The sequence below is a fragment of the Gracilinanus agilis genome, chromosome 2, assembly GCF_016433145.1.
Source record: "Gracilinanus agilis isolate LMUSP501 chromosome 2, AgileGrace, whole genome shotgun sequence".
In the NCBI taxonomy this organism is placed as follows: domain Eukaryota; kingdom Metazoa; phylum Chordata; class Mammalia; order Didelphimorphia; family Didelphidae; genus Gracilinanus; species Gracilinanus agilis.
In genome coordinates, this window is record NC_058131.1 from 440468914 (window position 1) to 440492680 (window position 23767).

General features: G+C 36.0%; 1 protein-coding gene across 1 annotated transcript in view; it reads left to right on the forward strand.

The window, feature by feature from the left end:
• TRPC7 (transient receptor potential cation channel subfamily C member 7) overlaps positions 1-23767 on the forward strand; it is a 403356-nt gene that overhangs the window by 135397 nt on the left and 244192 nt on the right. The window contains exon 3 of the mRNA XM_044659937.1: positions 4024-4206. Within this exon, the coding sequence (XP_044515872.1) occupies positions 4024-4206 (183 nt within the window). The remainder of the gene's footprint in view (positions 1-4023; positions 4207-23767) is intronic.

The following is a 23767-nucleotide window of genomic DNA, read 5'->3' on the forward strand; positions in this document are numbered from 1 at the left end:
GAGGTCATTGCGAATCTGGAAAATTGAAAGAATGGTGGTGCCTTGAGCAGAAATAGGAGTGTATTTGGAAAGAGTTCTTTTGGACATACTGAATTTGAGATGAATACAGGACATTTAGTATCACATTTAAAATGTCTGTTGTGCAGCTTGTGGATTGGGACTGTAGCTTGAGAGATTTGGACTAGATATAACCATCTTAAACCCATGTGAGTTGACTAGGTCACCAAAACCTATAAAAAGAAAAGAGAAGAGGGTCTTTAAACCTTAAGTTTTACTCACAATTAGGGAGCATAATTTTAAATAAAATTAGAAAAAAAAGCCTTAGAAAAGGCTATCAGGCAGGTAGGAGAAGGACCATGAGTAAGTAGTATCACTCAAATCCAGAGAGGAGATTATCAAGGGTGAAAATTGCCAGTGTCAAAGGCTAAAGACAAGTCTTGAAGAAATTAGTTTAGCAGAAAGAGCACCTGTTTAATTCAAAAGACCTAGACTAGTGATGGGCAACCTTTTGAGCTTGGTATGTCAAAATTTGTCAAAAAACAAGCATAACTTAGGTGGTATGTCATTTTGAGAAAAATACCATAATTTCACGATATTTATAGTTTAAATAACAAAAATTTATAATTGTAATATACAACTGCATTTAATAAACCAAAATAGATAAATTAATATAGGTAGAGTTGTCATCTATAGTACACAGTGTCTACACTCCACTACAGCAAATGTTTCATCCTCAGCATGCGGCCCCATACTTTTTGTATGCAGCCAGCTGCGGCCACGTATCATTGAAAATGGCTATGAGAAGGCAGCTAGGTAGATAAGTGTATTGAGAACCAGGTCTAGAGACGGGAGGTCCTAGGTTCAAATCTGACCTCAGACACTTCTCAGCTGTGTGACCCTGGGCAAGTCACTTGACCCCCATTGCCTACCCTTACCACTCTTTTGCCTTGGAACCAATATTGGCTCCAAGACAGAAGATAAGGGTTTAAAAAAAAAAAAAAAGAAAAGAAATGTGTGAACTTATGCAAACCACTGAAACACTGTGGGACTCAAATTCCATACATGTAAAAGAAAAAAAAACTTAATTCGTCTCATTCTCTTTCAGCTCTAAATATGATTTTTCTATGATACACTATCCATGTGGTGCAATGGAAATCAGGAAGACCTGAGTTCAAATCTAACCTCAGACACAATTTATCTGGCTTTCTGACCCTGAGAAAAATCACTTAACCTTTGTTCGCCTCCATTTCTTAAATGTAAAGTGAAGATATCTTTCTCCCAAGGTTGTTGTGAAGATTAAATAAGGTGATATTTGTAAAAATGCTTAGCATAGCACCTGATACATAGAGTACGTGTTTAATAAATGTTTTATTCTTTCTCCCTTCCCACCTAGGAGAATTAATTGTAGAAAATAAATCTGTGGTTAGATAATTGGTATTGCCTATTCTTGGGGATGAAAACAGAATCCAAGAAATTCTCCTAGATCCTTCCTTCACCCTCTATTTTCCTCTTTCCCAGGAAGAGATCTGCTCACTTATATTAAATGCAAGTGATCAATAGAGATAAAACAGCTCTAAAAGGTAGTTCTTCCAATAATAAAAGCTATTATTTTTATAGGACTTTAAAGTTTGTAAAATGCTTTATACACATTATAATAATATGTAATCCTCACAGCAACACTATGAAATAGATGCTCTTATTAACTCCATTTCACTTTTGAAAAATTAAAGCTACGAGAAGTAGAGAGACTTATTCAGGGTTACACAGCTGGTCAATATTTGAATCAGGATTCTAAGTTAGATCTTCCTTACCCCAAATCAAATACTCTATTCAGCACACTGATTTTCTTCCACTTAATTCACTTTCCTGATATTCCATGACACCTGCCCTGATCTCAAGGCACTTCTCCCAATAGTCTCATGCATTCCACAGAATGTTCTAGCTAATTCTTTCTCCCAAAGCTTTGTGAAATGAGATGCATTTTTTTAGTGTATAATCTATGAACATTCATTCTAACATTTCTTTAGCATCACTATGCATAGAACATCAGCCACATAAGGAGAAGTATAAAGGTTAAATAAAATGCCTTCCACCCTCTTGGAACTGAAACTATGTCATGAGGATGAGACACACCAACAGTTAACTCTATTATATATTATTTTCTAAGTGCATTGTTATGAGAGGTATAAGGGAACACCTGGGGATATCAGCAAAGTTTCATAAGGAAGTGGCATTTGAGTTGGGTTTTAAAGGAAGGGTAGTAATTCAACAGCTAAAAGGGGAGAGAGTCTTATAGGCATGGAGGACAAAATGAGAGAGAACAGTAAAGGCAGGAAAAGGTATGATTTGTTCTATTGGACTAAACAGGCCTAATTTTCCCTTTGTGTTGTCACTAGTGAAGTGAATAGCAATAAAATACAACTAATCCCATCTCAACACTTCTTAGTCCAACCTTTCTCTTGGTAAACAAATATTTATTAACTCCCATTTCCAACACAAAATGATATTTTAATGTAACTCTCCATGAAAGATACTGCAAGTCAGGGAACAAGCACATAGTTGCCTAGTCCAGTTTCAAATATATGAGTGGAGGAATAAACAATTTTTCATCAAGCAAGATGGTCCTTTTTTTTAAAAACAGCAACAGGAGTTTTTGACAGGAGTTAAAAGTGAAAGTGACATTTAACTTTTCCTGTAGATGCTGGATAGGTTCATTTTAATTTTGATCACAGAATCTCAGAATATTAGAGTTGGAAGAAGCCCCAGAGGCCTCTAGTTTCTGATAAGAGAACCTTAAGGGAATGAGATTTTTGTTTCCTACAGACTAGCAGGTTGTAGGAGTAGGGAATCATATTTTATAAAGGTATATACATTCATTAGAAATTCTTACTTGAAATGCATGAGAAAACAAAATGAAACTAAAATAGAGTGGTAGGAAAGAGACAGAATGAGTAAGAAGCAGTCCACCATTCTATCCTGAAAAAGAAGTATTAACCTTAATAAAAATAAATTCCAAGGTCAAGGGCAGTCCAAATATCCCTTACTTTAGGGAAAAAATTGGGCAAAAAGGATGTCTTTAGGATTAAGGAATCAGTCAGAGCTGAAAGGATCTAGCCCAACTCCTTCATTTTACACAGACAAGAACCAGGAAAGAAAGTGACTTCCTTAAGACCACATAGGTGTTAGGCAACAGAGTTGGGGTTTGAATTTTCCTATTCTGATGTTGTCTGGTTCTTTTCTTATATAGATGCATCTCCATTCTATGACAAATTGATGAATTAAGGGTTGATCATTTTACAAAATAAAGTCACTTTGTGATTTCTTTAGAAATAGTGTCTTTAAAATATAATTTGACTTCATATGCCCAGTATCTACATAATGCTTCAGAAACACAGATAGCATGAAAAATACATACCTACACACAGTTTTGCCAATCCTACATCTTTCCCATTTCAAATTAAAAAGCTAAATTTTTCTCAATGTACATCCTATTTATAAAGGAGGTGATTCAGATGAATTGGAGATGGTAACAGTGAAGTCTGCCAATACTTTTGTGCATCATGATTTTATCAAATAATTAATCTGGTTGGGAAGTGGTAGATCATAAAAATTAGAATTGGAAGAGGTGTTAGGGATCATTTTGTTCACATTCTCATTTTCCAGATGAAGAAACAAATCTAGAGAGAGGAAATAATTTGACCAAATAATTTGGCCAATATCAGACAGATAGTAAGGGTAAGAACTTAGGACTATGGCTAGAAATGCAATATTCTTGCCATTATAGCATGGTGACCACTCAAGGTAACCACTAAAGATTCTCATTTACCTGAAAGAAATTGATCCTCTGTATTACTTTCACCAGAAAAGGAAGCATAAGTCTTCTTTTCTTTTGCTATATTATATATAATACAGTCATCTTGGAAAAATGTCCTTCGGAAGCTTTCGATTTGCATTCCTGCCCTGGATGAGTACAGCCATAGTGCTCAGTGCTAAACACGACCTGATTTCTCTTTATTTTGCTAGAATGATTACAGGAAGTTATCTATGCAATGCAAGGATTTTGTGGTGGGTGTGCTGGACCTCTGCAGGGACACAGAAGAAGTGGATGCAATTTTAAATGGAGATGTAAACATCCAAGTCTGGGCTGATCACCATCGTCCAAGTCTGAGCCGAATCAAGCTTGCCATTAAGTACGAGGTCAAAAAGGTAAGTCTCTCCCCTCCAATCTCATCCATTCATGGGGCTTTGAATCATTGCCTCAGTAGTGCTACTATCATATTCCTTTGTATGTCATGCATTTTTTTACTCTAAAATTACCGCATTAAGCATCCCAAACCTGATAAGAAGAAATGCTATACAGGACTCACATAATCTCTTTTACTTTTAGCTCACCAGTTAGAACTAAAACATTTCACCCATTAAGGACATTTAGACTTTAAGACATGAGAGAATGATTTCTTTATCATTAAATCATTAGCAAGAGCCTTGCTGATTAATTGCCTGGATTACCGTAGATCAAGAAGAGTAGATGGTTACTTAAGGTTCAAGGTTACTTAAGCAAGGTTACTTAAGGATCAAAACCACTTGGGGAATACAGGTCTTATCAACCCAATTCAATAAATGAATCAATAGCAACAGATGCAACCTTTCTACTACTCCTCATTATATTGAGAACATCGATAGTCTGGAAAACCTCCAAAAGACTTCAAGTAAGGTTGATAAAAGACCTTACGGCTATATGAGGCTTAGTTGAAGGAATTGAACACTTATATCCTGGAGCAGAGAAGACTTGGAAAGGGGTGAGGATAAGTGTGGAAGGGGACTTTAGGGCGTATGAAATCTGTCCTAAAATATTTTAAAGACTATTTTGTGGGAGATGTATTAAGCTTGTTCTGTTTAGTCACAGAGGGCAAAACTAGGAGAAAAAGGTGGAATAGAAGAGACAGATTAAGTTCTATTTAAAGGTAAATTTCTGAAACATTTGAGCTGTTGCAATGGGCTTTTGTTCAGGTGATAGTGGGTTTCTCCTCAATGGAGATCTTCAATAATGGCTAGACGACAATTTCTGGTGTGTATTGTGGAAAGAATGTTTTTTTGAGAAGGTTGGGGAGTATTGGTTGAACTAGATGGCCTCTGATTCCTTCTAACTCTGAGAACCTTCTTCTGTTCATTCTTCAGTATTCCATTAGGAAAATTAGAATAAATCCTTTGGTAAATCAAATCAATTTCTATTTAAATTTTAATAAACAAAATCAAGATTTGTTGCAGACCCACAAAGAGCAAGGTTAAGTGGTAATGCAGGTAATATGCTATATACATCAGTAGGTAATATACTATACTTGAAGTCAGGAAGACATGAATAAAAGTCCAGCTTGATACTTGCTAGCTGTATAACCAGGGACAAGTGACCTAATCAATCCAAGCCAGAGTTTCCTCATCTAAAAAAGTGAGAATATTATTAGCACTTACCTTTTAGTATTGTTGTGAGGGTCAAATAAGATGACATATGTAAAGTGCTTTACCAACTTCATTATGCTATGAAATGCCAATTATTATTATTATACTTTGATTCAACAGTGTTAGATTTCAAGTACAGATGTCCATAATACCATAGATTTCAATTAAGCTTTAAAGCATTATTTGTTCAAATAATTGTATATATTTAACCCAGAATGAAAAAAAAAATCTTGAAAAAAGAAAGAGATGATGGCAACTTCAAAGATCTGAAGGATTGTCACATGAAGGAGAGATTAGATTTGTTCTGTTCCCCTAGAAGACAAAAACATGTGTGAGCAGTAGAAGTTGTAAAGAATCCAAAGAAAGTTGGTGGCAGAAAAGACTTCTTAATGATCAGAGCTATCCAAAAATGGAATGAGTTGCCTGGAAAGATGGTAGGTGTCCCCTTACTACAACTCTTCAACAGAGGCCAAATTACCACTTGTTAGACATTTTATAGTGGGGGTTCATTTTGTGTACATATTGAACTAATAATTATAGAGCACCCTGTAAGCTCTCAAATTCCATCATATCATTTAGATGTCATTTAGATATGAAAGGGTCTTCATAATCCCTTCTAGACTCATCTAGACCAACTCCCTCATTTTGAAGATTAGAAAACTGAAGCTAAAGGGCAGCTAGGTGGCTCAGTGGATTAAGAGTCAGCCCTAGAAATGGGAAGCCCTAGGTTCAAATGTAGATTCAGAAAATTCCTAGCTATGTGGCCCTGAGCAAGTCACATAACCCCCATTGCCCAGTCCTTATCTCTTCTACCTTGGAATCAATACACAATATTAATTCTAAGATAAAAGGTAAAGGGTTTTTTTTTAAGTAATGTTTTCATCCAGCTATTTGTCATAACCTAAGTTAAGATCAGCAAGGACTCAAAAGATATATAAGATGCCCATTTAGTCCACTCTAATCCTCTCTTGCCATTTTGGTTATCTAAAGCAAATTAAAGGGAAAAAATGTGTCAGCCTAAGCCTTCAAGGGAGATCTCCTATGCTAAATACATTTTTTCTGTATTTTTCTTTCTTCTCACAATTAAAAATTATACAAATCAGCTTGTTTTATAGACCTCAGAGTTTGAGCTCCAGTTGGAGAAAAATTATCTGAGCTTAGGAAAAAATGACACTTGAGGCTAGGCCTAGGAAACTTAAGTATCTAGGAGGGCATTTTTCTCTTTTTTTAAATTTTGGTTTTTAAATCAGTGCCAACATTTAATTCTATTTTCTTGGCTCTGGAATCCTTCATTTTTCACCTTCATCCTAACAAACCACAAGAGCTCACTAAGGCTTTTCCCCCATCTCACAGCAGTCACTTTCTGAAGCTGCCAAGGATTTGCCTCCTTGAAGTACAAATATACCTCAATAGATAGTTGAGGTATTACAAGTCAAGGTGAATATATGTACATATATATATATATATATATGTATGTATATATGTGTGTGTGTGTGTGTGTGTGTGTATGAAATTTAAAGTATCTCTTCCCCCCCAAAGACTTCTATATCTGCTATTTAGCCCAGGATGAAAGTGGGCCACCTATAGAGCAAAAGTAAAAAAAAAAACAAAAACAAAAACAAAAAAAGCTTTCTGAAACTCCAGGTAAACCTTATTTGTAGAAGGATGATAAATGTTCCAAATAAAATGCCAGACTTTATAGGTTCCAAGACCTTCCTCTAATGAGAATGAGACTAGAATGTCCTCTAAATTTCCTTCTAGCCCTATGATAACATTATTCAGTAATTCCTTGAAATTTCCCAGAAAGTGAGCACTTTGATGTCATTAATTTCAATTAAATATAATTCAAGTAAATTGAACTAAACAAGAATTCATTAAGCACTCCCTAAATATCCAATCTTGTACTTCATACAACAAAGATGAACATGAAGCAGTCTCTGCCTTCAAGCTCAAGAAATTTACACTCTCCTTGAGGAAATCAACATGTATCTAGAGAAATAAATACAAAACATATGATGTAAAATAGTTTAAGAGAAGGAAAATACTAACAACTGAGAGATGTGGAAAAGTTTCATTTTAAGAGATAACACTTGAATTTGTTTATGAAGAAAGCTAGAGATTCTAAAAGGGAGAGATAAAGGAGTGTTTTCTAGGATAGATCATATAAAAGAACCAAGCAAAAAATTAAATATCTATCATTGTATGATGTCTTTCCATTATGTCTTCCTCTTTGCTACTTGAGTTTTCTTGCCATAGATATTGAAGTGGTTTACCGTTTCCTTTTCTAGATCATCTTAAAGATGAGGAAATTGAGGTCAACAGGGTTAAGTGACTTGCTTAGCGTCATACAGCTAGGGATAATCCAATACCAGATTTGAACTCCAAGGTCAACACCATATCTACCTAGCTGCCCCAAAATATAATGTATAGAAAACAGTAAGTAGACCAATTTGACTGAAATGTAGAGCAATTAATGGAAAGTAATGCCTAAAAAGATAGGTTGGAGCCAGACAGTAAAGGGCTTTAAAAGCCAAACAAAGCAGTTCCTGTTTAATCTTAGAGACAATAAGTGCTTCATGTGGTGGGGGGTGGGGTGGTTTGAGAAGGTGACATGATCATGTCTGTGTTTCAGAATAACACTAACAGCCTATGTAAAGGATGGATTAAAGAGGGGAGAGCTTGGCAATGTAAGGGGGGAAAAGGGGTTTTGGTTCAATATTAAAAGATTGGTCACCAGGGGATTGAACAATTATCAATCCCCAATTAAAGAGTAACCTCAAGTTAAAATGACTTTTATGAAAATTTATTTACAAATGAGAAGAGGAAGAAGAAATAAGGAAGTAAGAATCTAACACAGTAGGTAATTTGCTCCAGTCCCCTAGTTAATCCAGGTAGATCTAATTAACCCTCAGCCAAGGGAAATCTGGCCTTGATCTCAAGGCAGGAAACATAGAGGGCCAGAGGCCCAGAGGGCCTTAGGGCCTGGAGGTGAATGAAGCAAAAGCTTTAGTCACAGAGTCTCCTTTTGTGATTAAATCTAAATATGGGCAGTGTAGATTTAATCTCATTATCACAATGTAAAGAATGTAAAGTCTGTAATTAAAAGACTGCTAAAATAGTTCAAATGAGAATCATATGGGCCTAAAGAGGTTGTAATGGTCCTGTGCATTAAAAGAAGGGGACAAGGAGAGAGATGTTGCAGATGATATTGACCAAACAATATATTGTGCCTAGGTGCGGCAGGAGAATAAGGAATGGAAGATGTCTGAGAGTCATCTCTTCTGTATACTTACAAAATATGATTTACTTTTATTTACACTATCAAGAGAATTTTTAGGTAAAAATACTAGGTAGACAAATTGTAATCATTTTTTGCCTTTTGCTATTTTTAATTTTTTTTCATTTTGAATATTTTCACATAGTTACATGTTTCATGTTCTTCCCCTCTCCCCCAATCCTCCTCACACCCCTGTAGCCAACACACAATTCCACTGGGTTTTACATGTATCATTGATTAAGACCTAATTCCATATTATTGATAGTTGGACTACAGTTATCGTTTAGCATCTACATCCCTAATAATACCCCATCAGTCCATGTGTTCAAGCAGTTGTTTTTCTTCTATGTTTCTACTCCCAGAGTTCTATGTGGTTAGTTTTCTTTCTCATAAGTCCCTCAGCATTGCTCTGGATCCTTGCATTGCTGCTAGTAGAGAATGTTCGATTGTACCACAGTGCATCACTCATTGTGTACAATGTTCTCTTGGATCTGCTCCTTTCACTCTGCATCAATTCCTGGAGGTCATTACAGGCTTTAAAGTCCTTTGGGCATAGTTCCAAATTGCCTTCCAGAATGGTTGCATCAATTCACAACTCCACCAGCAATGCATTAATTTCCCAATTTTGCCACATCCCCTCCAACATTCACCACTTTCCTTTGCTGTCATGTTAGCTAATCTACTAGGTGTGAAGTGGCACCTCAGAGTTGTTTTGATTTGCATTTCTCTAATTATAAGAGATTTAGAGCACATTTTCATGTGTTTGTTGATAGTTTTGATTTCTTTATCTGAAAATTGTCTATTCATGTCCCTTGCCCATTTATCAATTGGGGAAAGGCTTGATTTTTTTGTACAATTGATTTATCTCCTTATATATTTGAATAATTAGACCTTTGTCCAAGTTTTTTGTTATAAAGATTTTTTCCCAATTTGTTCCTTCCCTTCTAATTTTGGTAGCATCAATTTTGTTTATATAAAAACTATTTAGTTTAATGTATTGAAAATTATTTATTTTGTATTTTTTAATTTTTTTCTAACTCTTACTTGGTTTTAAATCTTTCCTTTCCAGAACTGCAGGTGGAAAAACACAGAAGAAAAACAACTACTTTAACAAATGGGCTAATGGGTATATTATTAGGGATGTAGACACTAAACGATAACTCTAGTCCAACTATCAATAATATGGAATTGGGTCTTGATCAATGATACATGTAAAACCCAGTGGAATTGTGTAAGGTGGGGTTAGAGGCATTTGCGGCAGAGGGAAAGAACATGAAATATGTAACAAGGGGAAAATATTCGAAATACAAATAAAATAAAATTTATTGAGAACACCTTAAAAAAATAAAATCTTTCCTTTTCCAGAGATCTGACAAGTATACTATTCTTTGCTCACCTAATTTACCTATATTTTCCTTCTTTATATTCAAGTCATTCACCCATTCTGAGTTTATCTTGGTATTGGATGTGAGATGTTGATCTAAACCCAATCTCTCCCATATTGTTTACCAATTTTCCCAGCAGTTTTTATCAAATAGTGGGGTTTTGTCCCAAAATCTGGGTTCTTTGGGTTTATCATAGACTGTCTTGCTGAGGTTGCTTACCCCAAGTCTATCCTTCTTTCTCTTTGCCAATACCATATTGTTTTGAGGACTATTGCTTTATAGTACAGTTTAAGATCTGATACTGCTAGGCCACCTTCCTTCATATTTTTTTCATTATTTCCCTTGATATGCTTGGTCTTTTGTTCCTTCAAATGAACTTTGTTATAGTTTTTTCTAATTCAGTGAAAAAGTGTTTTGGTAGATTTTTAGGTATAGCACTAAATAAGTAAATTAATTTGGGTAGGATGGTCATTTTTATTATGTTAGCTCATCCTACCCATGAGCAATCAATATTTTTCCAATTGTTTATGCCTAGTTTTAATTCTGTGGAAAGTGTTTTGTAGTTGTGTTTGTAAAATTACTGTGTTTGTCTTGGTAGATAGATTCCCAAGTATTTTATTTTGTTTAGCACAGTGATGGGTAAACTACAGCCTACCAAAATGTGTGGGATGCAGATAAAGCAGTACTCAGGGGGAAATTCCCCTGGAAGTATATGGTCAGTTTTGATGGGTAGGCGATCCTTGGTTGTAGACCCAATTCTCTTGCCTTCCTGAATATCATATTCTAAGCCTTGCAGTCTTTTAGAGTGGAGGCTGCTAGATCCTGTGTAATCCTGATTGGTGTTTTTTTGATATGTGAATTGTCTCTTTCTGGCTTCTTGTAATATTTTTTCCTTAACTTGGAAATTCCTGAATTTGGCAATTATATTCCTGGGGGTTGACTTTTGAGGGTTTAGTGTAGAGGGTGATCTAAGGATCCTTTCAATGTCTATTTTTCCCTCTTGTTGAAGAACATCAGGGCAGTTATCTTGGGTAATTTCTTGTAGTATGGTGTCCAAATTTCTGTTAATTTCTGATTTTTTAGGAAGACCAGTGATTCTCAAATTGTCTCTTCTAGACCTGCTTTTTTGATTCTCTCATTGAGATATCTCATGTTTCCTTTTATTTTGTCATTCTTTTGACTTTGCTTTATTAGTTCTTGCTGTCTTGCGAGATCATTGGCTTCTACTTGCCCAATTCTGGTCTTTAGAGACTAGTTTTCTGCTATAATCTTTTGATTTTTCTTTTTGATTTGGTCTCTCCTGTTTTTCATGGTTTCCTGCTGTTTAATTTGGATCTCCAATTTGCTTATCATTTTGTTTGATTTTGGAGCATCTTTCTCCAATTGGGAGTTTCTGTCTTTTACACTGTTTATTTCCTTTTAGCTATTTCCCACTTTTCTTGCCAAATCTCTTCCATCTTTCTCATGATCTCAGTTTTGAACTCTTCAAGAGCTTGTGACCAATTTTCATTTTTTTGGGAAGGTTTGGATTCGTTTACTTATTTGACCTCCTCTGCTGTCTGCTCTGTGGTCTGGATTTTTTCTGTGTAAAAGTTATTGATTGTTAGTGCTTTTCTTTTCTTCTTTCTGGTGGTTAGTTCTTGGGCATTGCTTGACATTATTATGCTGGTTTTTCCTTCTCAGTCAGAAGTCTGAATGAGGTGGGCAGGCTCTCTGTGTATAGAGCTGTGGAGCAGTTTTTGCCTGAGGCTACTTTACAAGTCATAGCATAGAGCCATCACTCTCAGCTCTATCCTCACATTCAAGGTCTGCACTCTTTAGGTTCCTGGGATCTCAAGTCTAGCTGTTCTCAGGGGGCAAGACCCTGGTAGTCCCAGTCAACTCCCAAGAACCCAGAAATTGGCCCTCACTTGCTTCTCTGCCCAGGGTTTTTTTCCCCCCCACACATCTCAGAGTATTGCTTCCACTGTCTGTTGCCCCTCCCAGTTCTATCCCTGTACCCAAGGTCTGTGCTCTTTGGCTTCAGGGGGTCTCAAGTCTTCCTGCTCTCAGGTGGTCCCAGTTAGCTGACAAGAAGCTAGAGTTTGCGCCCCCCCCCCACCCCTCGTTCTAACTCTGGTGTGCTGCCTCTGGTTCTGCAGGTACGGGGGGTGGGGAGGTTGATCAGCTCGCTTTTTTTGATGGGAGCTATCTCATCCCCTTATAGCATGAAAATGCCCAAATCCTATGTACCTTTGATGCTGCACCCTATTGTGGGGTCCTTTCATTCATCTAGATTTGTTTTTTTTGTCTTTTTAGAGGTATCATGTATGGGTTAGTGGTGATGAGAGTTAAGTGCCTTGTTCTACTCTGCAGCCATCTTAACCAAGAAGTATCTTTTTTTTTCATTTTTAATTCCATAGTACAAGCCTATTTCTCTTCTGTCCATTCAACATCATTTAACATGGATGCTGTTAAATACAAAGCACTGTGGCAGCTATCTATGAGAGACACAAAGGCAAAAGCAATCCCTGCCTTCAAGGAGTTTCCATGCTACTGAAGAGTAGAACCAATAAATATAATATATTTTGAGGAGAGAGAAAAAAGAATAAATTAAGGGATCAGAAAGGTATCCTATTAAAGGTAGCTAAGGATTTTAAAGGGGGAGACAGAAAAGGAATGCAATCTGATTAACATAACCCTAATCTAATTATTGGCCAGGGGAAGCATGACAGTCAGTATTTTGGTGAGAGAGAGAAAGGAAGGAAAGTAGAAGTAGTTTTTTTTCCTTTGAAGTATAATACAGACCATCTGGGCAAAAAGAAGACAATAAAACAAAGAGTTTGGGAAATAGATCACAAGGCTGGAACAGAAGCATGATGTAATAGTGATGGGAAGAGGAGACTTCAGTTATCCAAAGATCTGTTGGAATGTTTCTCTCTCTCTCTCTCTCTCTCTCTCTCTCTCTCTCTCTCTCTCTCTCTCTCTCCCCAAAACTTTCCTCATCCTTCTGATTTATAGGATAGAAATTATGGGAATTTTGTAGGAGTTAGGGGAACAGTAAAGGAAGGACAGGAACACTCCATAAATAGGATATTTCTAATATAGAAGAGAAAAACTGTTCTTAGTATATCATGCACTCTAATTTTGGGAAAATAAATTTCAGTGGTTTCAAAGAAAAAATAGGTAGAAACACCATGAACTAAAATCCTTCAAGGGAAGTCTATCCAGAAGAAATGAAAGCTGATATAGAATCAAATTCTGTCACAAAAGGAAACAATCTCAATGACAAGGAAAATGTAATTTTTCTTAAGGGAGTGATGTAGCTATATAGGAGACTCATCAGTCAACTTAGATTTTAAAAAGAAATTTTAAAAAGATGGAAATGTCATCAAGATAATTTATAAGAATCCTATGTAACCCTACATGGATTTTGTCAATAATGTTAAAGAATGAGCTGAGATTGACAAGGGAAGTTAAGGATAATGAAAAAGGCTTTTCAACTTAAATTAGAAGAAATAAGATCAGAGGTAATAAGACCTCTTCTTAATATGGATGGTTTGATAGATAACAGAGAAAAGACATTTTTTGAGAATGAACTTTTTACAACTGAAAATAGAAAAAAAATAGAGTGAATCAATATCCAAGATACATAAGGAAATAGCAAAACACTACTTAGCTGCTCTTGATTAAATTTTTTACATATGGCCTATATTAAAATTTAGAAAATTGGCAGATGAGTTAATGATATTTGAAAAAAAAGGAGAGGATCCACGAGATTGGAGAGGGCCAAATATTTTCTCAGTTTTCAAAGAAGGGAAAATAACAGAGTTCAAGATCTATAAATTGCTCAGATTGACTTTAATTTCTGGGAAATTTCTGGAAAATATAATTAAAGAGATAGTCAACAAAATATCTAGAAAGGGAGGTCTACAAAGAGAGTCATATTACAATAAACTCATTTGAGGGCAGGTAGGTGGCATAATGAATAGAATGGAGTTGGAAAGACTCATCTTCATAAGTTCAAATTTGGCCTCAGACATGTATGTATATATGTAACTATGTAACCCTGGACAAGTCACTTATCCCTGTTTGCCTCAGTTTCCTCATCTGCAAAATAAGGTGAAAAAAGAAATGGAAAACCATTAAACTATCTTTTCTATGAAAACCCCAAATGGGACTATGACTGAAAAGCAACTGAACTGAAACCTCATTTCACTTTTTGACAGGATTTTAAAACTAGAAGATGATGATACTCTGGGTGCAAGTTCAACTAAATTTTAGCAAAACTTTTAATTAAGTAGTAATATACAATTCAGTTCTCCCATCTTTTTAAACATGTATCCTTATTTGATATATTATGGATAATAATTGCACTCTACTCCCAGGGTTGTCATGAAGAACAGATGAGATAATATTTGTAAAGCACTTGTAAAGCACCTTAAAGTGCCATCTTTTTGTTTGGTTTAAGTTTAATTTGCATTTTCAGTTCCAAATTTTCTCACTCTCTTCAATCCCTCCCCCATCCATTGAAATGGTAAGAAAAATTATATCCATTACAGTTATTATCAGGAACAATATATGTCTGCATTAGCTAGGTTCTAAGAAAAAATGAAGCAAGAAAAATAAAGGGGTAAAATTGCTTCAATTGATATTCAGAATCTATCATCTGGAGATAGAGTATTTTTACTATGAGTCTTTTAGAGTTCTAGTACAGTGATGGTGAATTTTTTAGAGATGGAGTACCAGGCTCCACCACCACCACACACCCTAGACTGAGTGCTGTGCCAGCCCCCCACCAGAGACTGAGTGCCATGCCCTGTTCCCCCAGAGACCAAGTGTCGCACCCCACCCCATCTTTACCCCAGTCAGGGGAGAGAGGAATCACTCTCACTGAGCTGCTGGGCAGATAAGAGGGAGATGAGAGTTGCCTGTGGAGAGGGGGAGGAGAATGGCCTGAGCACTCCACTCCACTCCATCTCTGCCTGTAAGCTGCCCACCTTACTTCCTGTGTGTTCCCATTGGGCTGTTGGGCAGAGGAGCAGGTGATGTGAAAAACTATCCTCAGAGTTGGTGGTATGAAAGGGAATTCTTTGTTCTCTTTGCCTAGTTGGAGTTGACACTTTGGTTAACATTAACTTAAGTCCCCCTATTTAGTACTTCACTAGACTGAACACAGGATTAACTCCCCTTTGTCTACCTTTTCAGTTGAATCAACAAAAGATTGAACACCTTAATTAGTACTAGGTGAGAAACCAGTAAGATACTTGGAGAGCTCTCTACCTTTTTTTTTTTAACTCAGTCAGAAACTTGTAAATTCTTTTAAGAGTTCACACAGGAGTTCATACCCTCAGAAACTGTGAACCTTTTTGATGAGAAATTGACTTTCAGAAGGTAAGAAATTGATCCCACAGACACTGCCTCCTGGGCAGTGCTAGACAATTTGGAAACTGTGATTGGCCCCTGTGAAGAGGGGAGGAGACAAGAAATCACCATAAAAGCAAGACCGTACACCCTCAGAACAGATTTTCTTTCAGAAGATAGTCTGAAGAGATTGTCTTCTGGAGACAGTCTTTCAACTGGGGAGAGTCTTCGAGGGTGCTTTGCTGGAAACTGTGGCTTGGATCATGGGCTTGGAGCTTAGCTTCAACTTTGACTCCTGGACTACTTTGTTGGGTGAGTGAAAGGCTAACTACTTTCCTAGTTTCCTAAAGAGACTAGCTTCCATCTTGGAGGAGGTCACAAGGTTATTAACTACCAGTCCTCCTAGCAGAAGACTAGTATAGATATTTTCTCTAACCTTTTTCACATTTCTCTACTTTATTGTTTCCTCTCTATTTTGGTAAATAAATTTCAGACTCGAGATATAATAAATATTGGTGACCACATAATTTCATAAAATTATTATCTAACCATTAATTTTCACCTTTACATTTCAGAGGGGGAAGGGAGAAGCTCTACCTGAGTCCCACTGCCCTTCTAATAACAAACTCTGGGGGAGTTGGGGGTTGGGGTGGAGTATGGCCCATGTGCCCACAGAGAGCACTCTGTATGTCATCTTTGGCACACATGCCATGGCTTCACCATCACTGATCTAGTGGATCATTGTATTGTTCAAAGTTACTAAGTCTTTCACAGATGTTTATCTGTACAATATTGATGTTATTGTGTACAGTGCTCTTTATCTGCTCATTTCACTTTGCATCAGTTATAAGTCTTCCCAGGTTTTTCTGAAACCATCCCCTTCCTTTTTTTTTTTTACAGAACAATAATATTCTATTACAATCAAATATCACTTGTTTAGCAGTTCCCAGAAGATTATCCCTTCAATTTCTAGTTCTTTGACACCACCAAAAGGGCTGCTATAAATATTTTTTAATATGTGAATCCTTTTCCTTTGATCTTCATAGGATATTAGTAATGATATTACTATTTTCTTACATTCTCTCCAGAATTTGTTTTTCTTTCATAACATCTTAACCAATTTGATATATGTGAAGTGATTCCTCAATATTACATAGCTTGGATTTCTTCCTTTGAACACTATCTGCTAATATTTCTTTATCATTTATCAATTTGGAAATGCCTATTATTTTTTAATAGTTTGGCTCAGGGAAATTGGTCTATAGGTTTTCTTCTCTATTTTTGCCTTCCCTGGCCTAGGTATCAAAAGTTATTTTATTATATGTCATAAAAAGTTTTTTATAGGATTCCCTAATCATTTATTTTTTCAATTACTTTATATGGTACTAGAATTAATTTTTTAAAAATATTTGATAGAATTTGTATTTTCATCTGGTTCTGGGTTTGGGGACTTTTGTATTTGTTTTTTACTTAGGGAGCTAATTTTTGGCTTATTTAATTTTTTTTCCCAAAATAGCCACATTTAAGTATTATATGAACTTGTGTTAATATGAGTAATTTATATTTGCATAAATATTCATCTATTTCAAAAAAGCAAATTTACATTTTCCCTAATCTAAATATGTTGAAAATTAACAAGTGCTCAGTTCTGATTTTTAAGGAGTCTTTTTCTGTTTCTTTTACCAACCTATAAATGCTCTTTTCATAATTTTCTTGCCCTGTTCTTATTTCTTTTCTTTTTTTCTTCTTATTTTTCTTTTTTATTTTTTAGAAACATTTTCCATGGTTAAATGATTCATGTTTTTACTTTCCCCTTCACCCACCCACCCATAACCAAAGCACGTTTCCACTGGTTTTAACATGTGTCATTGATCAAGACTTATTTCCATATTATTGATAGTTGCATTGGTATGGTTGTTCTTATTTCTTTTCTTAACCTTTTCCTCTACCACTCAATAAGAGCAACATTTAAAACATTTTTCTCTCTTTTTAAAATCTCTTTAGCTCTTTTAATAATTCTTGTTTGGCTTCTATCCAATCTGTATTTTTCTTGGGATTTTGATTTTAGATGTTGCACATCATTATCTTCTTTATTTGTATTAGCTTTCCAGGCACCATAATAGCTTTTTTATGGTCAGGTGATTTTTTTGGTTGTTTGCTCATTTTTTCCTATTATTTCTTAACTTTGAATTTATATTAGAGTTGGGATCTGGGGATGCCTGAACTGAACTTCAACCTTTCATCTCCCTATCTTGCTTTCACAATCAGGTCTGAGTATTGTAATTTTTTGGTGCTTCTAAAGTTGCATGATTTAAGGGGAGATCTGGTCAGTATTCTGGTCCTTCTTCACATAGGCCTCTACCCTCTTGTGACAGCAACTATTCCTCAGTACCCTGGAATTGCAACCTGATAGAGCTGTCAAATTATATCTGATCCTGTACCAAGTGCAAGAGTCGCCTAGAAACTCTTTCTCACTAGGTATTCAGTCTCCTTACCATCACTGGGCATTGGACACTTGTAGTATTGCCACTGCTATTGCTGCTGTTGCCACCTCTAAGGCCTATAGATAATGCTGCTTTTACTGCAGTGTGTTTCCAGATAATCTCATCTCCAATGTCTACAGATCTCTCTGTCTTCCTAAGATTCTCTAGACTAGAAAAATGACTGCCCCATATCTTTTTGTTGATTTTTCTGCTCCAATATCATTAGGCATATTTTTTAAAGTTATTAGAGAGGGGCATTTAGAGAGAGGTCAGCAAGAGTATTGGTCTCATTGCACTATCTTGGTTCCACTCACTCAGAAATTATACCTTTTCCACTTATGTACTATTGTTCAAGTCAGCCTCTTTTTCACTGATACAAGGAAGGACACCCAAGAACTTCATAGATAGGAAAGCTATTCTAGAATGACTACATAGATAAAATCAGCAGCAGTGATGTTCTATGTCATACTAAAGATCTCCTCAGCCCAATGAGGCATCTCTGAAAACGACATCTTGACATTGCTTTAAGACATAGCTGCATAAGAGTTTGTATAGGGCCTTCCTCCTACCTTGGTGAAAGAAAAAAATCAAGATTTATTAACTAAGGTCTGTAGCCCTGCTTGCAAATGATTGAATGACTTAATGCTAAATGAATAAATTGAAATTCTGCAATCTATCCATTTCTTTTCTGCACTGGAAGAGAAAGATCCCAAAACTCTGTTCTACTCCTTACTGGTTATAAACATAACCTCAAATATTCATTGAGTTACTTGTTAAACAAATCCTTAAAACAGAATTCACATGATTTCTCAGTCAGAGTCAAAAGTTGTTTCTATCTGGCCCACTAATTATAATAATGCTATTTCCCTTGAAAAACATTAGTAGGAAAGAGGATAAATGTATTTGGTGGAAATCAATGATGCATACATGACTTCCTAAGAAATGTCTTTCATTCTATAGATTGATTCCATCTCTGCCCATCTGAATGGAAGGGGAGTTGATGTGAAAAGAGTGAAAGAGTGAAAAGAGCCACAGCTTTATAGTTAAATGCCCTTCTTCAAGTCCTCACTCCATAATTTACAGTCTATGAAGACACATAACCTCTCTCTAGCCTCAACTTTATTATTTTTTAAATAAAGGGATTAAACTTAAACATCTGAAAGTTGTGTGATCTTTTAATAGGTTAAATCTTCATGGAAAGATTTGTTGAACATCCAGAACAGCACCTCAACACTTGGATTGCTAAGATTTTCATAAATGGCCTTTAGATAATTCATTTATTTACAGGATTGACATACAACTTACATCTTTATAAATCATAGACCTCTTCAGGGCAGAAAAATATTGTACCTTTTTAACAACCTGCTTCTTTATGGAAAGAAATTTCCACCCATGCCATTTCCTGTACAGTACACTAATTAAATCAGCGCCCTACTTTCACCACCTCCACCTCCCCCCATAAATGTGATAAGGTAGAATCTCTTCACTAATGGAGTTTATAATCAAGGATAAAATAATACTTATTAGCTATACATCCCTTGACCTTTTGGTGTCTGCATTTCCTCATATGTAGAATAGGGATAATCAAATTTGCAGGATTTGCCTCCCAGAGTGATGTAGTGCAAAGAGGGTGCATAACAGCATTGAAAAGCCTTGCTGTGGAGTTTTCTGTCAGTTGATAGGGGTTTGGAATCTTGGGGAAGTTTCAGTTGACCCTGGGGACTGGTGGTGAGGAGGAGGGTCAATCTGAGCTCTTTCTTTGGATTGAAACCTGGCCTATATTCTGCAGTTTTACTCTTAAAAATTGTTAATTTAATTATTTCCTTTGAATCTCCCTAATCTCCCTTATTCCCCATCTTCATTTTTCCTTCCCTGCCTGAATTTCTGTGAGGGTTTTGAAAGGAGGGTAGTTGGGAGTGTTAGTTTTAAACTTGATAGTTTTAAATAGTCAAATAGTGCTTACCCTTGTTACAAATTATCTATTGAATCATTGTATCCAACTTTCCTAACCCCGTTGATTAAAAAACCACTTGAGAGCTGAGTTAAGGCAGGTCCTTTCTCAGTTTCACATTCCTGGCTCCCTTCCCCCACCTGAAGCTTTCTCTAGGCGGCTGTTAGGGTTACCTCTAACCTTTCCAATCAACCCTTAAATTAATAAACCCAGTTTGTCTTTTAATCAAAACCTTTGGCTACTTCATTAGTTTATTGATAAGAGAGGGGAGAAGGGAAGAAAGGAATCATATAGTTTCTGAGTCAGGAAAGGAGTTGGAGTGTCCATTTTGGAGGAAGTGCAATCTTAATACTTCCTCTGAACTTTTCCTTTGTAAACCTGAGAAACTGACTAGCAGCCCTCTAGTCAGTTTCAAGCCATTCTTGGCCAGCCCTAACCTTTGTCTGTAGAAGTGCCCTTCCTACTTGAGGGCTTAGTCTGTTTCCCTTAAGTATCTCAGTCTCAAGCTTGTGTCCCAGTCAGTCTCTCCCAGACTGAAGTTGGTTGTCCAAAGTATCTCTTCCTCTCCCTTGCAAACCTTACTTCTCCTGTCTCCTCAATTTACCACCCTTACCATTATACCTTCTTTATTCACTTTACTGCCTTAGGGATTCACAAACCCCCATCCACAGTGCCATATCCCCTATTCACTCTACCTTTAATCCCTTGCCTGCCTTATCCTCTATTCCAACCATACCTCTGCCTTAATTTCCCTACTATCTCTAGCCTATTCCCTTAATTTACTTCCAGCCTTTGTTTCCCATATCACCCCATTGCTTCAGTCACTTATTACATCCCTGCTATATTCCCTTATTACACCCCTAGCCTAATCCTCTTATTACACTGCCTAAATTCCCTTATTACAGTGACTAGGAAAAAGTATTTTGTAAGCCTTAAGTCACTAGCTACATGTAGGTTAATGATGTTGTTACTATGGTTATTGCTGTCCCTATCTTGGAGATTGAGCTTGATACTCATTTCCATATTGTTCATTTTTGCAGTAGAGCAATCTTTTGAAACCAAAACCCCAAACCATGTACCCATATAAACAAGTGATAAGTCATATGTTTTTCTTCTTCACTTCTACTCCCACAGATCTTTCTCTCTATATGGATAGTATTCTTTCTCATAAGTCCCTCAGAATTGTCCTGGATCATTGCTGCTAGTAGCAAAGTCCCTTATATTCAATCATTCCACAATGTTTACATTATGCAAACATTGTATGGAATGTTCTCTTGGTTCTGCTCATTTCACTCTGCATCAGATCATGGAGGTTCTTCCAGTTCAGGCAGAAATCGTCCAATTGATCATACCTTACAACAAAATAGTATTCTATCACTATCATATACCACAATTTATTCATCCATTCCCTAGTCTAGATACACCTCCTTATTTCTCCAGTTTTTTGCCACCACAATGAGTGTGGCTATGAATATTTTTGTACAACCTTTTTTTATTATCTCTTTGGGGTACAAACCTAGTCATGGTAGTACTGGATCAAAGAGTAAGTACCCACTTAAAGTCTTTTGGGCATAATTCCAAATTGCCTTCCAGAATTGTATCAATTGACAACTCCAAAAGCAGTGTATTAGTGTCCCAATTTTGCCGCATCCCCTCCAACATTTATTATTTTCCTTTACTGTCATATTGACCAATCTGATAGGTGTCAGGTGGTACTCAGAGTTGTTTTGATTTGCATTTCCTCTAATCAGGAGGGATTTGAAATACTTTTTCATGTGATTATTGATAGTTTTGATTTCTTCATCTGAAAACTGCCTATTCATATCCTTTGACCAATACTCAATTGGAGAATGGCTTGATTTCCTGTGCATTTGACTTATTTCCTTATATATTTGGGAAAGTAGACCTTTCTCAAAGAATTTTGTTATAAAATTTTACCCCAGTTTCTTGCTTCCCTTCTAATTCTGGTTGCACTGGCTTTGTTCTACAAAAAGTTTTTAAATTGATATAATCAAAATTATTCAGTTTATATTTTGTAATGTTCTCTATAGCTTATTTGGTCTTAAATTCCTTCCTTTCCCACAGATGTGATCAAGAGGTTGTTTTTCTTCTGTGTTTCTACTCCCACAGTGCTTTCCCTGGATGTGGATAGCATTCTTTCTCATAGGACCCTCTGAAATGTCTTGGATCATTGCATTGCTGCTAGTAGAGAAGTGCGTTACATTCGATTGTGCAACAATGTATTCAAGTCTGTGTACAGTGTTCTCCTGGTCCCGCTCCTTTCATTCTGCATCAATTCCTGGAAGTTGTTCCAGTTCACATGGAATTCCTCCAGTTCATTATTCCTTTGAGTACAATAATATTCCATCACCAACAGATACCACAGTTTGTTAGCCATTTCCCAATCGAAGGACATCCCCTCATTTTTCAATTTTTTGTCACCACAAAGAACATGGCTATAAGTATTTTTGTACAAGTCTTTTTTCCTTAATATCTCTTTGGAGTATAAACCCATCAGTGATATGGCTGGATCAAAGGGCAAGTAGTCCTTTAAAGCCCTTTGGGCATAGTTCCAAATTGCCTTCCAGAATGGTCAGATCAATTCACAACTCCACCAGCAATGCATTAGTGCCCCAATTTTGCCACATCCCCTCCAACATTTATTACTTTTCTTTGCTGTCATGTCGGCCAATCTGCTATGTGTGAGGTGGTACCTCAGAGTTGTTTTGATTTGCATTCATCTCATTATAAGAGAATTAGAACACTTTTTCATGTGCTTATTGATAGTTTTGATTTCTTTACCTGAAAATAGCCTATTCATGTCCCTTGCTTATTTATCAATTGAGGAATGGCTTGATTTTTTTTTTGTACAATTGATTTAGCTCCTTATAAATTTGAGCAATTAGACCTTTGTCAAAGGTTTTTATTATAAAGATCTTTTCCAAATTTGTTGCTTCCCTTCTAATTCTGGTTGCATTGGTTTTGTTTATACAAAAAGTTTTTAATTTACTGTAATCAAAATAATCCATTTAATATTTTGTAATATTCTCTATCTCTTCCTTGGTCTTAAAATCTTTCCTTTTACATAGATCTGACAGATAACAATTCTATGTTCCCCTAATTTATGTATACTTTCCTTCTTTATATTTAAGTCACTCACTCATTCTGAATTTATCTTGGTGATGTGAGATGTTAATCTAAACCTAATCTCTCCCATACTGTTTTCTAGTTTTCCCAGCAGTTTTTGTCAAATAGTGGGTTTTTGTCCCAAAAGCTGGGCTCCTTCGATTTATCATAGACTGTCTTGCTGAGGTCATTTGCCCCAAGTTTATTCAATTGATCTTCCCTTCTGTCTCTTAGCGAGTGCCATATTGTTTTGAAGATCCCTGCTTTATAGTACAGATTAAGATCTGGTACTGCTAGGTCACCTTCCTTACACTTTTTTTTATTTTTCCCTTGATATTCTTGATATTTTGTTCTTCTAATGAACTTTGTTATAATTTTTTTCTAATTCAGTAAAAAAGGTTCTTGGTAGTTTGATTGGTATAGCACTGATTAAGTACATTAATTTTGGTAGGATTGTCATTTTTATTAAGTTAGCTCATCTTACCCATGAGCAATTAATGTCTTTCCAATTGTTCAGATCCAGTTTTAATTGTGTGGAAAGTGTTTTATAGTTCTGTTCATATAATTCCTGTGTTTGCCTTGGCAAATAGATTCCTAAGTATTTTATATTGTCTAGAGTGATTTTAAATGGAATTTATCTTTCAAATTCTTGCTGCTAAAATGTTTTGGAAATATATAGTAATGCTGATGATTTATGTGGGTTTTTTTAACATTTATTAATATTCATTTTTAACATGGTTACATG